The following is a 16,768-nucleotide window of genomic DNA, read 5'->3' on the forward strand; positions in this document are numbered from 1 at the left end:
CCCCCTCTACTGTAAATCATTTCTTCCACTTGTATTATTCTTCTCTTACCCCTCATTTCCTCTTATATGTAATTTTCATAACCCACTTGAATCAAACTGTGAAATATGATATATTAAGAACTATGTAATGTTTTGAACGACCAACAATAAAAAATAAAAATTAAAAATTAAAAAAAAAAAAGAATCCTTATCTTTGCAGTTGGACTAACGAGCAACCACGTCTGAATCCTTTGTCCTTTCTCTCTGGGACACTTGCGTCCCTCCTCTGAGAAAGACCCGAGAAGACAAAGCAGGGTCAGTCAGTATCAGGTCGGCAGAGTCCGCCCTCGGTCTTGGGTCTGAGAGTTTATTAAGCAGACGACAGGTCCAAATGAGCAGGTACAAGTGGAGGTTCCGCGCCAGCAACTGGAGAAATGACAGGACCTGAGCTGCGAGGACCTGCCTGGCGCTCCGCGGTGCTGGAAGTACCACCCTCGGCGACCTCCGGCTTGGCAGGCAGAGTGTGCACGCTCCGCGCCACTGCGACCAGGTGACCCCACCCAAGTCACAGGGGCGCCGCGCACAAGCCGCCCTGGCAGCGCAGAGACCCGCAGCGGACCTGGCCCCGCGGGCCTCGCTGGGGTCGGCAGCGGGCTCTAGCACGGAAGCACGAGCTCGTAGTCGTGCTCCAGGGTGCTGGCCATGGGGCTGGCAGTGGAGGTCCTCAGCAGCGCGTACTCCGTTTCCTGGGAGCCCCTGGACCGCCCCGGGCGCCGCGAGGCGCGGTCGACGTTCTCGTAGCCGTCGTCGTTGGAGCTCAGCGAGGGCTGGCGCAGGGGCGGGTGGCTGATGACTGTGTAGCACACCTCCTCGGAGCCGGGTGCCTGCACCGGAAAACCACAGGCCTGGGTCACACGCAAAGTCGCCCCAGGGTTCTCACCCGGGGACCCCCAGGCCCGCTCCCAGGGGCATCGGGGACCTGCCCTAGCAGGCACCGTGCACAAAGGCACTTCCGGGTCTGTGCCTGCTCATCTCCATTGATGGAGGAGGGAAGGACATTACCCTCGCGGTCACACATTGAGTTGCCATGAGCAGATCATTAACCCGAGGTTTTTTTATAAGAGAAAATTCTAATTATAAAATTAGAATTTCACCATATTTTCAATTGCATGGATAGTAAAGAAAAGAAAAAATCAGACGTTAATATATACAAATCAAACCAATGAGATGCTTGTGATGTAGTTTTAAAAGGAAAAACTTTGTCCACATTATTGGTTTCTATCATGTTCACAAGCATGAATGCTAATTCCTGGGTACAGAGATAGGCAGAGATGTGGACGCTACACGGAAAACGGTCTATGGTGTCCAGATCGTAAGTGCAAGTCTCTCTGATTCAACCTGTTTTGTTTTAAGAGCTTTAAAAATTAAAACATTAAGTCTCAGAGAAAATTGGACTATAAAAATAACTTTCTAATTTTCTAAATCAGTTAAATTTTTCAAGTTTTTATTTCCTTCCATTTGTCCATTAATTTAATTACCAATTAAATGATTTAAAATTGAAAAGATTTATCTAAGTCCACTCAGAAATTGCAAGTACTTGAATAAGATCATCTGTATTTTAATAATTATCAGAAAATTGAAATGAAACTTAATTTGGGGTTCATCCTGATGATTTTTAATTACCTGATTAGAAGTGGATAGAAATTCTTTACCTAGAGGATAAAAAAAACAAAAGGAAAAGACTGTGAGACTTTTGGGCCGCCACCACCACAGTAGCAGAAGTGTAGGTAGAGCTGGTGGAGAAACTGCAGAACCTGGTGCCCACACTTCTGACTCCCCTGAAAGCCCAGGCTTCCCCTGAATGGCAAGATCGAGAAGCAGGCCATCCTGCATTCTATGCAACTGGCACACACCAAGTCTGCTGACCGAGATGGACACTGGTAATATAAAGTCCACAAACACCAAGGCAATGAAGTACAGAGCATAAAGAAGAAGCCATGAGGCTGTGAATGTAAGACATAAACTCTATAAGAGTACCACAGAACAAGCATGATTCTTAAAGAGGAAAAGTCATGTAAGAGATAGATAGATACACAATAGCAAGAGTAACTATTCCAAATTAAATACAAATATACCCTTCAGGTTGATTCTGTCTGTGAACCTGAAGTAATTTGTATTCAAGGAAATTGAATTCAACTTGTAGTAACTTGGCATCCACTACTACCCATTTTTTTTAAATAAACAAGCTCCAACTAGGGAATTCAACAAATACTGAATAAAGCAACCATCCCAATTCATAAGAATAAAAGTGACTGATTCTGAAACCTACAATCTAATATGTTTGACAGCTAATCTTACCAATTACTGGGCATATTAAGCAAATTGAATAGACTCTGTTGAACAAAATAAGCTAAGAATTTCTTTTTAAATTTTTTTATTTTTTTATATATGACAATAGAATGCATTATAATTCATATTATACATATGCAGTACAATTTTTCATATATCTGGTTGTACATAAAGTAGAGTCACGTCCTTTGTGTCTTCTTACATGTACTTAGGGTAATGATGATCATCGCATTCCACCGTCTTTCCTACCCCTATGTCCCTTTCCCTCCCCTTTTCCCCTTTGCCCTATCTAGAGTTCATTTAATTCTCCCATCCCCCACCCTTTGCAGCATATTATGAATCAGCATCCTTAAATCAAAGAAATCATTCAGCATTTGTTTTGGGGGATTGGCTAATTTCTCTTAGTTGCAAATGTCATTTACCTGCAAATGCCATGATTTTATTATCTTTTAAAGCTGAGTAATATTTCATTTTGTATCTATACAACATTTTCTTTGTCCATTCATCTAGTGAAGGGCGTCTAGGTTGGTTCCACAGTTTAGCAATTGTGAATTGTGCTGCTATAAACATTGATGTGGCTGTGTCCCTATAGTATGCTGTTTTTAAGTCCTTTGGGTATAGATCGAGGAGTGGGTAGCTGGGTCAAATGGTGGCTCCATTCCCAGTTTTCCAAGGATTCTCCATACTGATAAGCTAAGAATTTCTAATAGCTAATTGTTCTTCACAAATAAAAAGTTATGTCCAAAGCATTGATTTCAAATAAGGAGTGCTACCTACATATGTTCATTTAATCATGTACCCTTATCAATGTAGCCATATGTGATTGTTTAGCTAGATAAGTGTGTTTCAGTTCCCTCCTGTTTTATGATCATAGGCTGAGAAAGTTATGTAGCCTATGTGCAGTTCTAGAGACAAGTCTGAATGGCATGAAGAAATCATACTATTGGATGAAGTGTTGCTGTTGGTGCTGAAATTCTTACAATATTGAGGAACAATTGTATAACTTTCATATTCAAAGGCCACAAAGTTGGTCTTGAAGGAGTTAAGGATGCATCATCTCAAAATATGCAAAAATGATAAATTGGTTATTGTAAGCTAAATTCATGAGGAGCAATACCTGTGGAATGGGCTGATTGGCCTGACTTTCCCTCTGCAGCAAGCCTGACAGATTCTTTTGAAGAGGGTATCATCCTTGTGCTAAGGTGGGTCAAGAGCCAAAATGACCAGAGCCTGGTAATGGGGCCACAGTGAAGGTGAATAACATGCTCACAGAGGCCCTGTTCTATTCACCCTCCCTCCATGCATCCAGGTAACATCCCTAGAATGTGCTACCCACAGTCCAGAGCTCCATCTGTCTTATTGCTCCTCCACAAATTCATTGCTATTTGTCTAAAAAGCACAAAACCATCTTGCTTTGGTTATTCTTCAACTCCACTTTTTGGTGAAGAGGTCTCTACGTGTAAAATTTGTGAATCTATGCTATTCTCTTGTGTCAACTTCATATTAATTTGATTCCTAGATCCAGCCTAAGAGCCCACATAAAAACCCAGGAGGGCTGCAGGTGTAGCTCAGTGGTGGGGCACTTGCCTAACATACATCTGGCCCTGGGTTTCATCCCCAGACCTGGGAGAGACAGAGAAGCCTCAGGAGTGGAGGGAGGGATCTGGCCCCCCACATCCCACTTGCCCAGAAAACAGGCTGATGGGGCTGCCCCACTGCATAATGGTTCCCTAGGAGATGCATCCAGAGCTTCCCTATCCCTGGGTTGTGGCCTCTCCGACCCTGAAGGCCAGCAACACAAGACATCAAGGGCTGGGCCAGTTTCACCCTGCTGCCTCACTTTGCTATCTTTCCTTCCCTGTCCTCCCACTGTTTCAGGGCCTGTAGTCACAGGTGCTGCCATCCAGAACCTGGATATAGAGAGTGTGCAGGAGAGTGAGCATTTCAATGTGAACATATGAATGTAGCTGCTGAAATGGCAAAGAAGGCCTTCCTCTCTCCAAATCCAGGAAACACACACTAATGAGTATTGCATTGCTTCTTGAAATGCAAACTGAACTTGATTTAAATAAATCCAATTATCCAAGTATGCCTCGAAAGATCTTTTCTGCAGTTCAACACAAGTGCAGCCAAGCTGCAGAAGCTGGTGTGAAGGATGCTTTAAAGGAAGAAACGCCCAAAGATTTGAGAGTCTGGGCTGAGTTCTATCACCTGGTTTGGGTTAGAGGTTCAGCAGATACCATTAACATTTAAAAATGGGACATAAGCAGCTTACAGTTCAGAGCACTTGGGGCAGCAGGCCTACCTGAATCGGAGAGCTCACAGCCTAAACAATTGTTCCCATGGGGCATTATAGAAAGAATGGAGAGTATGGCCTATTTGTGATCCATGTTCTTCCAGAGCATGGAAACATAGGACATGATATTATCATGGCTTTCAATTTGTGATTCAAGGCCTGAGTGAAGGGCCAAGGAAACTGTTTTGAAGGTCTGTCTGCTTTGCACCTTAACCCCTCCTTAGGGTAGTGGGACAAATACAGTTGTTCCTGGATCTGTTTCATCTGGGTTGAAAAGGCCCATCAACATACTCTGTGAATTTCTCCAGGACTGGACATCGTAGGGAAGATAGCCACCAGTGCCCAGTTGGGAGCAGCATCACTCTGCCTGTCCTGCAGCAGGATGACCTCCCTGAAGAAATCAGGAAGGTGACTATACAAAGATGTGAGATTAATGACTTTGGTTGCCTCCCCTGTTAACTTCCCTTGTTTTGACCTGTGCAAAGATGGTTGGGTCGAAGTTTTCACAAATACTAGATGGAAACCTCAGTGTAGATGAAGCCTCTTTCCTGGACCCAGCAAGACATGCAAGCGTCTAATATGCACTTGCTCTCAAATGCAGGGAGCCAGCCCCACTTCCCTGGTGTGCACCACAGGCTCCATCAGTTTCCATCTTTTGGTCAAAATCTGACTTCCAGGAAGGCTGCCCTTTCCATTTCCACATTCCTGATGGTCCACAGCCCTGAGGACAGAGGCGACAGATCCAGGAAGAGAGGAATCAGGCTCCTTAGCTGACTTCAAGCCCTGATGCCCAAGGAGAACAGGGACCTACCCTCCTGGAAGGTTCTTCAGGCTTCGTCCCCTGAATTACTTCAGGATGGACACATCAAATCAAGCCTGCCTGCTCTCTTTACAAAAGCAGTGCACTATCTGGTGAGCCCTTTAGTAAGCCATGCACTAGCTGAAGTTAGGTCCAGAGTGAGAGGTTCTACTTTAGTAAAATGCAAAATGTGGTTCCATTAAAAATATCAATACAATGTGTGGACTTGGGGGCTGGGCTGTGGCTCAGCAGTAGAGCACTCACCTAGCATGTGTGAGGCCCTGGGTTCAATTCTCAGCACCACATAAAAATAAATAAATAAAATAAAGGTATTGTGTCCAACAACTACAACTAAAAACTAAATATTTAAAATAAAATGTGTGAACTTGGTGCCAAGGTGTATTTTAGCAGTAGATGCTTTGCCTAGCATGTGAGGCCCCGGGTTCAATTCCCAGGACTGGGGTGTGTGCAGGGGGCATGAATAAAATAACTGAAGGATGGACCACTAAGGAACACCACAATTTCAGATTGGACCCAAGACAGTGCAGTGGGGGAGGGTCCTAAGGTAGTGTGACCTCAGAGGGAAGCAGCTTCAGGAGAGAGGTGTTGAGCCACAGCAGAGGGGCAAGAGACAGGGCAATCAGGATCCAGACTGAGGTCAGCAGCTGGACCTGGCAGAGGTGTGACATGAAACATGGGTACAAAGGGCTTTTGCACCATGGTCCTTATGACCACACTTGCACTTGCATTTGAAATCACTGACAGGTGACACTTCCCATGCGATGACCATGGGGATTCCTGCTTGGGGTGGCAGTGGTATCTGCTGGCCCAGTGCCCCAGGCGTAGGGAGTGGGAAGAGCAAAGCTCCTCATGGCCAGAGGCAAGACGCAGGAGGAGTCCTGCAGTTGAAGAGGGGAGAGCTTGTCCCCAGTGCGGGCTCCAGCTGCAAGTGAGTGAGCTCTGGGCCCCAGCAGTGCTTATGGCCGACACTGCGGGAGACCAGGCTGGCATGTTCCCGCTCCTCCCCGCTGGCTTGACGTGGCGTCATCACAATGTGCATGTACATCAAACCATCACCCACAATTTTTATTTGCCAGTTATAGCTCAGAAAAAAATGAGTGAATAGAAGAAAATGAGAGTTTTCTTTACAACATAGCTGTCCTCGGGGACTGAACTCCGTTATTCTTAATTGCTTGTTTTGAATAATTACATAATTACTACGCTCAATGGTGTGGCAGGTGGAGTAAAGAAAAATATACTTCTCATCACCAGTTGGCACTATTTAAAAACAAATATATAAACATTATTCAAGCTGGCGCTATTTTAAATCGATAACATACACATTAAAATCCATAGGTTTTTGGCTAATCACCTCCCAAGTAAGTTTATAAAGTGGTGCTCAAAATAAATCAAGTACAAATATTACTGTGATTCGAAGAATAGTGAGATCTGGTTTTGAGAAGGCAAGACTTTGAACAGCTGCCTCCAACACCAAGGGACCATCCATATCTAAGGTCTTTGATGGCAGGTCTACCTCCCTGCTATCAAAGACCTTAGAAAGCAATGACTTACCATTCTTATCTTGACCTTGAGTCTCTCCTTCAACCATGGCCACTTCCTGCCTGCAAGGAAAGAGATAGTGAAGAGCCCCCGGGTCTCCTCTGATCCTCCAACGCCCTTCACGGAGGCAGTGCAGTTAGGAGCCTGTCTCCCCAGCCCTCAGAAAAGTGGGGGATTCCAGGCAAGGGCAGGAACCAGAGAGTGCCCCAGCTGGGAGTCCCAGGACTTACCATCACCACACCACACATTGCCACACACAGGGAGAACACACATAAGCGGGGGCAATGAGGACAACTCCAGGGAGACTGGCCATTTACCTCTCTGCTCTTCATGATGGGGCTGCAAATCTTAAAGGTGCTAAGAGGGCCCACAAATTCTCACAGACTTACAGCGGCACACATTAGAAAGTGTGGGCCGTCAGTGAGAGAATTGGAGGTTGTCCTCACGGGGACACCGAGAGAAGGCCTGGGGACGATGGGCTGCCAACACATCACCTTTATTCCCTTTCCACCCAGCCCCCTAAATCTAAGAGGAAGTATGGAAGCAGCTGAGGCACTACCTGTGCTGATCTTCACCTCAGAGGCAGCCAGTGCTCATAGAAGAGAGGTGCAGAGATGGGGCGGGGGGGCAAAGGAAGAAGTGCTCCAGAGCAGCAGGCCAAAGGAGGCCAATCCCAGCGCACGACCCTCCACACCCTCAGACAGACAGACACACACACACACACACACACACACACACACACACACACACTCGAGCCTGAAGCTGGAGAATGGCATGATACTCACACAGCTGTGAATATAAAAATATGATCTGAGAATCACCAAAAAAGAAAGTGTATTGCCGGGTGCAGTGGCGCACACCTGCAATCCCAGCAGCTCGGGAGGCTGAGGCAGGAGGATCGCAAGTTCAAAGCCAGCCTCAGCAATGGTGAGTCACTAAGCAACTCAATGAGTTGTCTCTAAATAAAATACAAAACAGGGTCGGGGATGGGGCTAGTGGTCAAGTGCTCCTGAGTTCAATCCCTGGTACCAAGAAAGAAAAGAAAAAGTGTACTGTCAAACATGTTATTCCTCTGAGAATATATAACCTGTGAGTTTTTTTTTAAGAAAAAGGGAATGAATATGACTGTGCAGCCACATTTGAAGTCTGCAACATGCAAACCTCTGGGAAAGGTTGCAAAGAAGCTGGGAATGGAGAGCTCAGTTTGCTGCTCTCCAAGTTCTGAGGGTCTGGCCACAAATCCCAAACCCACCCAAATGCAGGTGAGCATGGTCGGCACATAGCATTGGCTTCCACTCTCACTTAATCCAGCAGGGCAATCCCTATCTAGGGGTCAGTTCCAGACAGTGGCAGTAATTCCAAATTCCCAGGAATGTGCTTGGATTTTCTTGGCTTGTGCTTTGAACTAAATTGTGTTCCCCTCAAGTTTCATATGAGGGCTGAACTCTTTGTCCACAGGCCTCAGAATGCTGTGGGCCTTTGCAGAGTAAAAATTCTGCTCAAACAGGGTCCTGTGAAGGGTCTCTCTTTCAATTTGCCTGGTATCACTATTAGAAGCAGACCCTGGGACACAGGAAGATGACACAGATGGTGGCCACCCAAAAGCCAAGGACAGTGAGCTGTGATTAGCCTTAACGACACCTTGATCTCAGTCTTCAGGCCTCCAGGACCATGGGGAGGTGGTTTATACCACCCCACTTGTCTGTGGCCTGTGCCACCTGGCCTGTGGCACTTTCTGTTACAGCCCCAGTGAACCAACTCAGACTGATCTGTGACACTGGGGCAGAGACACCCAGAGGAACTAGCTGAAGGCAGCGGCCAGCCATTTCCTCCTCCTCCACCTCCCTGCACCCTACCAACAGTCCTCCAGAGGACGACTCCGCAGACCACCTTGGTCATCTCAAATAAGGAGCCAGACAGGCCAGATGGAAAGTCACAGGCTCCTGCAGCTGCTCTGAACCCTTCACACCAAGGTGCCTGGACTCTATGTGAAGCAGAGCAAAAGAAACCGTGAAATTAACTGAAATGAAAAGACAGTGCATCATTTGTGTCCGTCAGTAATGAGGAGTAGGGAGGACGAGGGCAGGGAGTGTCTGAAATACGTAATGAGTTAAGTTTCTGTAGCAGGTACACTTCAAAATTATGATCTGAAACAAAAGGTGCAGAGTATATTTTCAAATTCCCTGAGGCCAGCAGACCCACCACCAGCCGGCACATTTTTTGCCACATGCACTCCTGATAGACACCCGGGAAAGACAGGCCTGGGTCTGAGCTCTGCTTCTCACGGCCCCCGGTGGTAATGCAGGACCACGTTACAAGAGGACCTAGAGAGTGTAGGTGACTCATCTCCCAGCTGACACAAGTGGCCAGGAGGACTAAGAAAACCCACGCAGCAGCAGAAGCACAGGCGACACGGGCCGGGCGCAAAGAAGAAAGGTGTGTTGGAGACGGTAAGAGGTGTTTGGGATCCAGAGCTCCTCACATCCAAGAAGAAGTGAAAGGCAACGTAGCTCAACACTGAACGCTGGGAACACAGCCTGCAAAGTCCTGAGACGAGAGGAGGCTGGTGTGCCCTAGAAGCGGCCTCACTGAGACATCACCACTCGCCTGTTCCAAGCACAGACTGAGGGCTTCTAGTGTACTCAGAGTAGTGCGGCCAACCCACAGCGGTTCCCACACGTCTCCTTCACTAAGAAGGGAAACTCCCTGATCCAGGCAGCCACTGCCCACGCGTCCAGCCTTCAGACCTGGACGCCATGTCCCTCCTGCCCCTGTTCCTCTCTCTGGGGACTGTTGGTCTCCCTCCTACCCCACTGCAATCCCAGGTCCTGCCACCTGCTTCCGGCCACTCCCTGCCCAGCCTCACTAGCCTCACTCTGCTCCACCTCTTGAGACCACCTTTTTACATGAATGAGACCTTGTGGCACAGACAGAATATTATTTAAGTTTATATTCTTTCATCTTTCCACTCCTCAACAGGAAAGACTGAAAAGATACAGAAAATTGGGGGTTCAAAATAATTAGAATAGCGACAATTTAGGGAAAAAAATAAAAGACTCTAGTAAAGATAAAACAATGATGTATGACTTCCTGCAAAGAGCGAAACATAAATTATAAAAGTGGTGACCGAGGACGAGCGGGAGGAGAGAGGAAAGGGAGGTAACTGTATCTCGATTGTGGTGGTGACAGGACTGTGTGTGTTTTTCTGAACTTATTAAACTATATACATAAAAGGTAAATATTATCGAATTATAGCTCCACAAATGAAAATTAAAGTCAAAGGCATTGAAAGATCTCATACAGTCCTTATTGGAAGTAAGAGTGAAGTTATGAATTAATTTAATGATATTCTGGTAAAAAAAAAATAATAGCCAAAATTTACACAGAAAGACATAGATAGAGTACACTCCTCTCAGGAGCACGAATCTGCAAATTTAACCAGGAAGAATACTGTCTCTGGCCCAGCAGGTGGATGACAGGCCACAGATGCGATGGATAGAGAGAGTAACAGGGCTCTGGTCTGCCTCAGCACAGAGCCAGCAGAATTCCTGGACTCTGGCTCCTGACCTCAACGGTGTGAGGAAGGCTAAAGAGGCCTGCCATGTCTTATTACCCTCTGATGGTAATCAAGACTGCTGCATCAGATGAGATGAAGGCTTCACTTATTTAACAAGAAAAAGGAGAAGATAAAATCTACTGCACACCTTACTCCAGCCCTGACTGACTGCAGGGCTGGCAGAAGGTGGCCTCAGGTACTGACTGACTGACTGCAGGTGTGTTTGGGAGCTGGCCTTTATGCATGACCATGTCTTAGAGTCAGGTCTGGCTCTATTGATTATGAAACAAAAGTCTTCTTTAAATTCCTTATTGATGCCTAAATTAAATGGCTGAAGGAGAAGCCCTGGTTCAGACTCTGCACAGATGGCATTACTGCTGCCTGAAACCAGAGGCTTGCATGTGTCACAGGACAGGCTCCGCCACCCTGCTGTTTCTGCGGATTCACATACCATTGGAACCCTGTGCAGAGAAAGTCACAGTGAGAGACGGTGAGAGGGCCCAAGCTGCCAACCTCAGCTGCCCTCCAGCAAGCAGCCTTCCCTTCCCTCATGAGGAGGAGGAAGTATCTGCCCCAGAGAGACAGACCAAGACCCAGGATGCCGTGATGAGGAAGGAAGCTGACAGCAGAGATACAGAAGCCTGTGTTCATCAAATCCACCAGGTGTTTCTGAGCCCGGGAGCCAGGGCCAGATATCGTGGGCCAGCGAGCTGTTTGTGCACTCTTATCTTCTTTTTTCCACTGAGGATGGGACAACTGGTACATCCAGGCAGTGGGACACATAGGGCTGGTGCCTGTAAAAGCAAGTGATCTGCAAAGGGAGATAAAGCACAAGAAGCAAAGTAAGTCCAGAGTCTCAGCTGAGATCTGGGCCAGGAGAGGGAAGTGGGCTGTGGAAGTGCCAGAAGCTGTGGGTGCAGAGGCACAGCCACCCTCCACGCACCCTCGCGAGCAGCCGGCAAGGTCCTTCAGAGGAGGCATGAGACTGAGCACCTCCAGAGGTGCTCCTGTCCATCAGCCCCCCCCCCCAGGTGGAGGAGTAGCTTTAAAGAGAAATGATTGGGCACCAGTGCCTGAGGGGAGGCTGGGCTGCATGGCTTGAAGAACACAAAATGGAGGCAGGACAGGGCGGAGGCTGAGGAATGAGTCTAAAGAGATGGACAGGAGCCAGTCCTATGCAGCTGGGGGTCCTGGTGAGGAGTGTGGGCTTCACTCTGAATGCAATGGAAGCTAATGGTCTTAAGCAAGGAAAGGGTGTTACTAGACATATTTTCCAAAGGTTCTCCTGGCTACTTCATGAGAAATAGGCTGAAAGAAGCCCATTGTAAACAGTCAATGGGGAATAAGCACCCTTTACTCCAGCTAACAACCCTGCGCGCGTGCGTGTGTATGTGTGTGTGAGAGTGACCTCACTAAGTTGCCCAGGCTGGCCTGGAACTTGTGACCCTCCTGCCTCAGCTTCCTGGTCCCTGGGACTACAGGCATGCATCATGTGGCTGGGACTCCTCCCTTTCCTTGAATAGCCAGTAAGAAGCAAGATGTGCACTAGCTCCGCCTCTCTGGCTGACAGGGCCACCTAACCTGCTCCCAGGGCAGAGGTGATCTCAAGGCTTGGCAGCTCCATAGCTCTGAGGGGTCCCGTGGACAGAGACTCTGAGAGTGAACCCAGGAAAAACGCCTGACAGTTCTGCTCACCGTTTCCTTTTCACTCCTCGGTTTTCCTTCCTGTTCTTCTTTGGATTCTTTCCCAGGCAGCTGGATGGAGACACATAAGAGGAGAAAGAAGACCATTACCCTCTCCAGATGCTTTAATCCCTTCTCCAACTTTCTTAACCGTGGAAATCTTCTCCTTTGGCAAAATACCTCTTTCTCTCTGCATTGACAGGGAGTCACAGAAGCAGAACATGGTTCAGGAATGAACCAAAGCTGCAGCTCAAATGGGGCAATGTCCATAGTCCGACATTTTAGATAGGCTCCAGGGTTGGTTGGGGTTTATCATGACCAGGCCAGCAAATTTCCTAAGTATCCACAGGGCTCAGGTGAATCACCTGGCAAGGTATGGAGACCCTGGCATAGGGAAGGTGCAGCTTCTCCCATAGCCCAGACGGAGCCAGCAGCTGGTCCTCAGCCCTGCAGGGCAAGGCCCATGGGTCCTGGCCCCTGAGTGGGAGCGAGCTTCTAAGTCATCTGAAGAGTGAAGCTGAGGTGAGACAAATCCTGTGACTTGCATGGTTAATGCAAAGGTTAGTTATGGGCCAAAGTCTGTGACTGGGCTACTCAAACTTTCTACTCCATTACCATCCAAGCAGCATTTCTTTGAATGCTTTTTCTCCTATGTCTCCCTGATTTACAATCTACTCTATTAGTCATTGCACCCAGATTTGACCATGACTGTGAGCATCGTGCATCTCTCCCTCAGAACCCACCCTGTACAAAGGCCAGGGCCCTCCGGGTCACGCCCCAGCCCTGGTCCTCGCCTCCACCTCTGTGCAGGTTCCTGCTTTCCGGCCACGTTGACCTTTCCTCCACATTGACCAACCCTGCCCTCCAAAGCCCTCTCTGCCTTCTCCAGCTTTCCCAACCATCACAACCTTTTTTTTTTTTTTTTTTTTTTTGCCAAAGTTCTCTGTCCTTCAACACTGGCCAACATCTGCTGATACAGAGCACATTTCAGAAACCAACCACGGAGAGCCAGTGCTGAGCAGCTTGAGGAAACGCTCCACCACCCCTGACTGTTACTGGCGCACCTTCCAGAAGTGTTTTGGAAATCGACGTGCAGGGCACTGAGCAGACAGCAGGATTTGCACCATGCAGAGGAAGTCGGGTTCTCGCCTTCCAGCAGGAGTGTTCTGATGTGGCTCTGGCATGGTATTCACAACCATGCACTGATGGTTGTCCCACTGGGCAGACATGAGGCAGGAGGTGCCTACCCTCAGTGACCTAGTTCTCCCATGGTTACTAGGGTCCAGTGACTTACCTACCAAAGAATATTTGTAATTTAAAATCAAAATGCAGGATCTGACAGTTCTTGGCACTGGAGCAACCTAACTGGAATGTCAGATCAATATGCTAATGAATACGAATTCTCATCACACACAGCTTAAATTTTTATTAAGAGGAACTCAGATAATGTAAAAATTGTTTGACTGGATTAATTAATCAGCTAATACTTTATCATTTAAAAAATAGATATTAAACTTTAAAATGTATCTTGGCCAAAGTTTTGGGATTATGGGAACTTTTTCAGACACTCTGCTTTTTTTACGCTTTTCTTGATTTTTCAAGTTTTCCGTGCTAACTTATGACTTCATAGAGCCATAAAGGAAGTCTCAGTGGGCAGCTCCAACATCAGCCACTGGCACCCGCTTCTCCAACTATTTTGAAGTGAAAGTAAAGACCAAGAGTAAAACTGTAACTCAAGGTGCGTGTCTGGGTATGAGCAAAGTGCTACACACCCCTACGGTAAGGACCTCGAGGGACTTCCTGGAGCTCACAGTGCCGGGAACCAAAGCCAAGGCAAAATGTGAGGGCGGGTTTCTAAATGACTCGGAAGGAAGACCTGGGGGCCAACCAGGAGGAAGTGAGAGTTCATCTCAACAAGCTGGAAAAGGATGGGGAGCAAGTTGTGGGTAGAAATAAACATGGTGGAGAGCCAGCTATTAGACAGGAAGGCTGTCGAGAAGGTGCTACATAGCCCTGGCAAGACCAGCCACGGGAAAGGGAAAGGACATAAGGAAATAAATAAGCAGAAAATTCAGAGCAAATGCTGCAGCCTGAGGACAACCATGAAAGATTATCATAATAAACACGGCTTGGAACAAATACCAGGAAAACCAAGTGTAGGAGGTGGCGCATAAGTGCATTTAGGGGCTCTCAAGGATCCAGCCCACGAGACAAATGCAGCCTCTGTTGCACTTCAGACAGTAGAAAACGTCAACTGCTGTCAGACCCTTTCATGAGATTAGTATGATCTCATTCCAAAAGGAGGCAAGGAGAAGAAAAATAATCACAGCTCAATTTGCTCATGAAAATGGATGCAGTAATCCTTGCTAAAGCAAAAGTCCACCAAATCTAAAGATGCAAAAATAATATATATCACAACCAAGTGGGCTCTGCACCAGAAATTCAAGGATAGGTCACCATCACCAACAAAAAACCAATTAACATAAAAAAAACTAATTTAACAGAAAAATTGTGAAGTTATATCATAGTTTAAAAAAATCCATTTGATAAGATTTAGCCCCCATTAGCCACAAATGTTCTCATCATGCTTGTTCTAACATGAAATGCTCTTGTTTTGATAAAGGCCATGGGCCACAAGTACACAGCAAATTCCGTGGAAACACCTTTGGGAGAGTTACTAAGGTTGGGACAGGACAAGCATGCTTACGAATACTGAAGCGAAATGACATTTAAAAAGAAAATGCCCAAGTGCTGTGGGCAGTAGAGCCGGGGTAGGTCCCTATCTGCACAGAGGGTGCATCCCCAGGCAGGAGCCCAGGCGCTGACCATCAGCAGTGGAGACGAGGTACTCAGTGAGGCTGGTGGGCAGTCGTCTCACAGAATCCAGCAGCACCCCAACAAGGGCGGCCAGAAACGGTGATCTCAGACTCATTGCCAACACTTATGGCATCTAGAACTCAACCTAAAAACGACTCAAGAAAGGAATGAAGCCTGAAACTTGGAGAACACACAAGAGGGTTGGCGCAAGTACTTGGCTGGAGGAGACTGTCTGCATAGGTGTCACACTTAGCCACCAAATTCAGCTGAATATTTAGTGTTGCCCCATCACAGTTCAAACTGATACTTTTGATAGGGCTCACGGGTCCAGTTTTAACCGACAGTGCTGAGGAGCAGCGAGAAGGCACACGTGAACTGGACACTGTTGGGCAGCATCAATACTACCCTGCCCTCCTGGCATAAGGACCGCCAAGCTTCGAGGGACTCTCACAGCTGCTGCCAGGTCTCTGGTGGCAAAACAGGTGCTGCCCAAAGGACCAGGAGGCTTTGGCTTCCCCTCTGACAAACAGAACTGTCTTTGTGTCAAGTTCTAGTGTCCACTCTGCAGCCTGGCAGAGGGCACTGGGGAAGCTTGAATGTGAAACTACTCACAAAGCCTCCTGGTGTCCGAGCTTCCCGAGTCAGTTCTCAAACCCTCATCCCAGCCACCCTACAGTTTTGTGTAGAGCTCTCCCCACTGGAGAACCCTCCAAATGGTTCCTATTTCCCACAGTGACTATGATAACAGTGACACTGGAGCAGGCACTGAGCATGCAACAGTTACACTATGAAGACAGTGTGTTGCTCATGAAAGGCTGCAGCAAAAAGAAATTGCACAGACATGGAGAATGCTACCTAAGGAAGCAGACCCAAGTACAGGCACTTGGCGCATAGTCTACAAAAAAGAATTACATTCAATGGGAAAAGAATGGATCTTCTAACTTGCAAAATCTGTCTTACATTTTGGAGAAAAGAAAGCTAAAACCCCACTTTATGCCATATGGTAATGGAAATTCAGTGTCTAAAGGGGAAGGCAAAAGCACAGACTCAGTGGAAGAAAACTCAAAATATTGACTCTGTGACCCAGTCGTGAACAGAGCTGGGGATGGAGCTCAGTGGTAGAGTGCTCAGGGCCTACTATGTGCAAGACCCTGGGATCCCTCCCCGCACCAGAAAACAAACATGAGGGGCAGGACTTTATCATAAATCCCAAAAGAATAACCTAGAGGTTCCCAAGAGAAGCAGAAGCCTACACCCCCAGGAGCACTGGGACTGAGTGTTTATGGAGACCCTTCATGACAGTCCAAACTGAAGCAACCCAAATGCTGTCGGTGGAGGATGCACACACATGCTCATATACACTTGCACATAAACAGACTCTGGTACATTCAATTTAAAAAAAATAGAGTAAGCTGTTGGTGCCTGTGGTGTGGCCAAGTCTCTCTGACGATATGGGAGAAAGAAAGCAGGCACAGAAGAGGTGACATCGAGTGCATCCACTCATAAGGATTCACACCCAGCAATAGAAATCACAGCAACATTTGGAGGTGACTGACCGGGGGAACACCAGGAACTCCCTGGGTTGACAGAAATCACAGACATTGTAACTGTGGGTGCGAGCACTCGTAAAAGTCAGCAAGTGTTATGGCGAACGCGCCATTTCACTATGTGCAAACCTTGCCTCAGTTCAGAAATCCACTCAAGGAAATGTATTTTAATAGACAAAAAA

The 16,768-nt window shown here is 47.1% G+C and overlaps 1 protein-coding gene across 1 annotated transcript; it reads right to left on the reverse strand.

The window, feature by feature from the left end:
• Positions 1–109: 109 nt before the first annotated feature.
• Positions 110–12,321, reverse strand: Gcsaml (germinal center associated signaling and motility like). Its single transcript, XM_078021398.1, has 4 exons — positions 12,235–12,321; positions 6,996–7,045; positions 1,663–1,691; positions 110–863 (listed from the first exon to the last, which is right to left on the reverse strand). Exons 2-4 carry the CDS (start codon positions 7,030–7,032, stop codon positions 636–638), a joined length of 294 nt encoding a protein of 97 aa, XP_077877524.1. The 5' UTR covers positions 7,033–7,045; positions 12,235–12,321; the 3' UTR covers positions 110–635.
• Positions 12,322–16,768: the final 4,447 nt, after the last annotated feature.

The sequence above is a fragment of the Ictidomys tridecemlineatus genome, chromosome 1 (genome assembly GCF_052094955.1).
Source record: "Ictidomys tridecemlineatus isolate mIctTri1 chromosome 1, mIctTri1.hap1, whole genome shotgun sequence".
In the NCBI taxonomy this organism is placed as follows: domain Eukaryota; kingdom Metazoa; phylum Chordata; class Mammalia; order Rodentia; family Sciuridae; genus Ictidomys; species Ictidomys tridecemlineatus.

What these genes read in the sequence shown, in the direction of transcription:
- Gcsaml (XM_078021398.1), bottom strand. Translation starts at nt 7,032, where the DNA reads ATGGTTGAAGGAGAGACTCAAGGTCAAGATAAGAATG. An exon ending in TCAAGGTCAAGATAAGAATG is followed by an intron (nt 1,692 to 6,995) that starts GTAAGTCATTGC and finishes TTTATCCTCTAG; the next exon opens with GTAAAGAATTTCTATCCACT. An exon ending in TTCTATCCACTTCTAATCAG is followed by an intron (nt 864 to 1,662) that starts GTAATTAAAAAT and finishes TTTCCGGTGCAG; the next exon opens with GCACCCGGCTCCGAGGAGGT.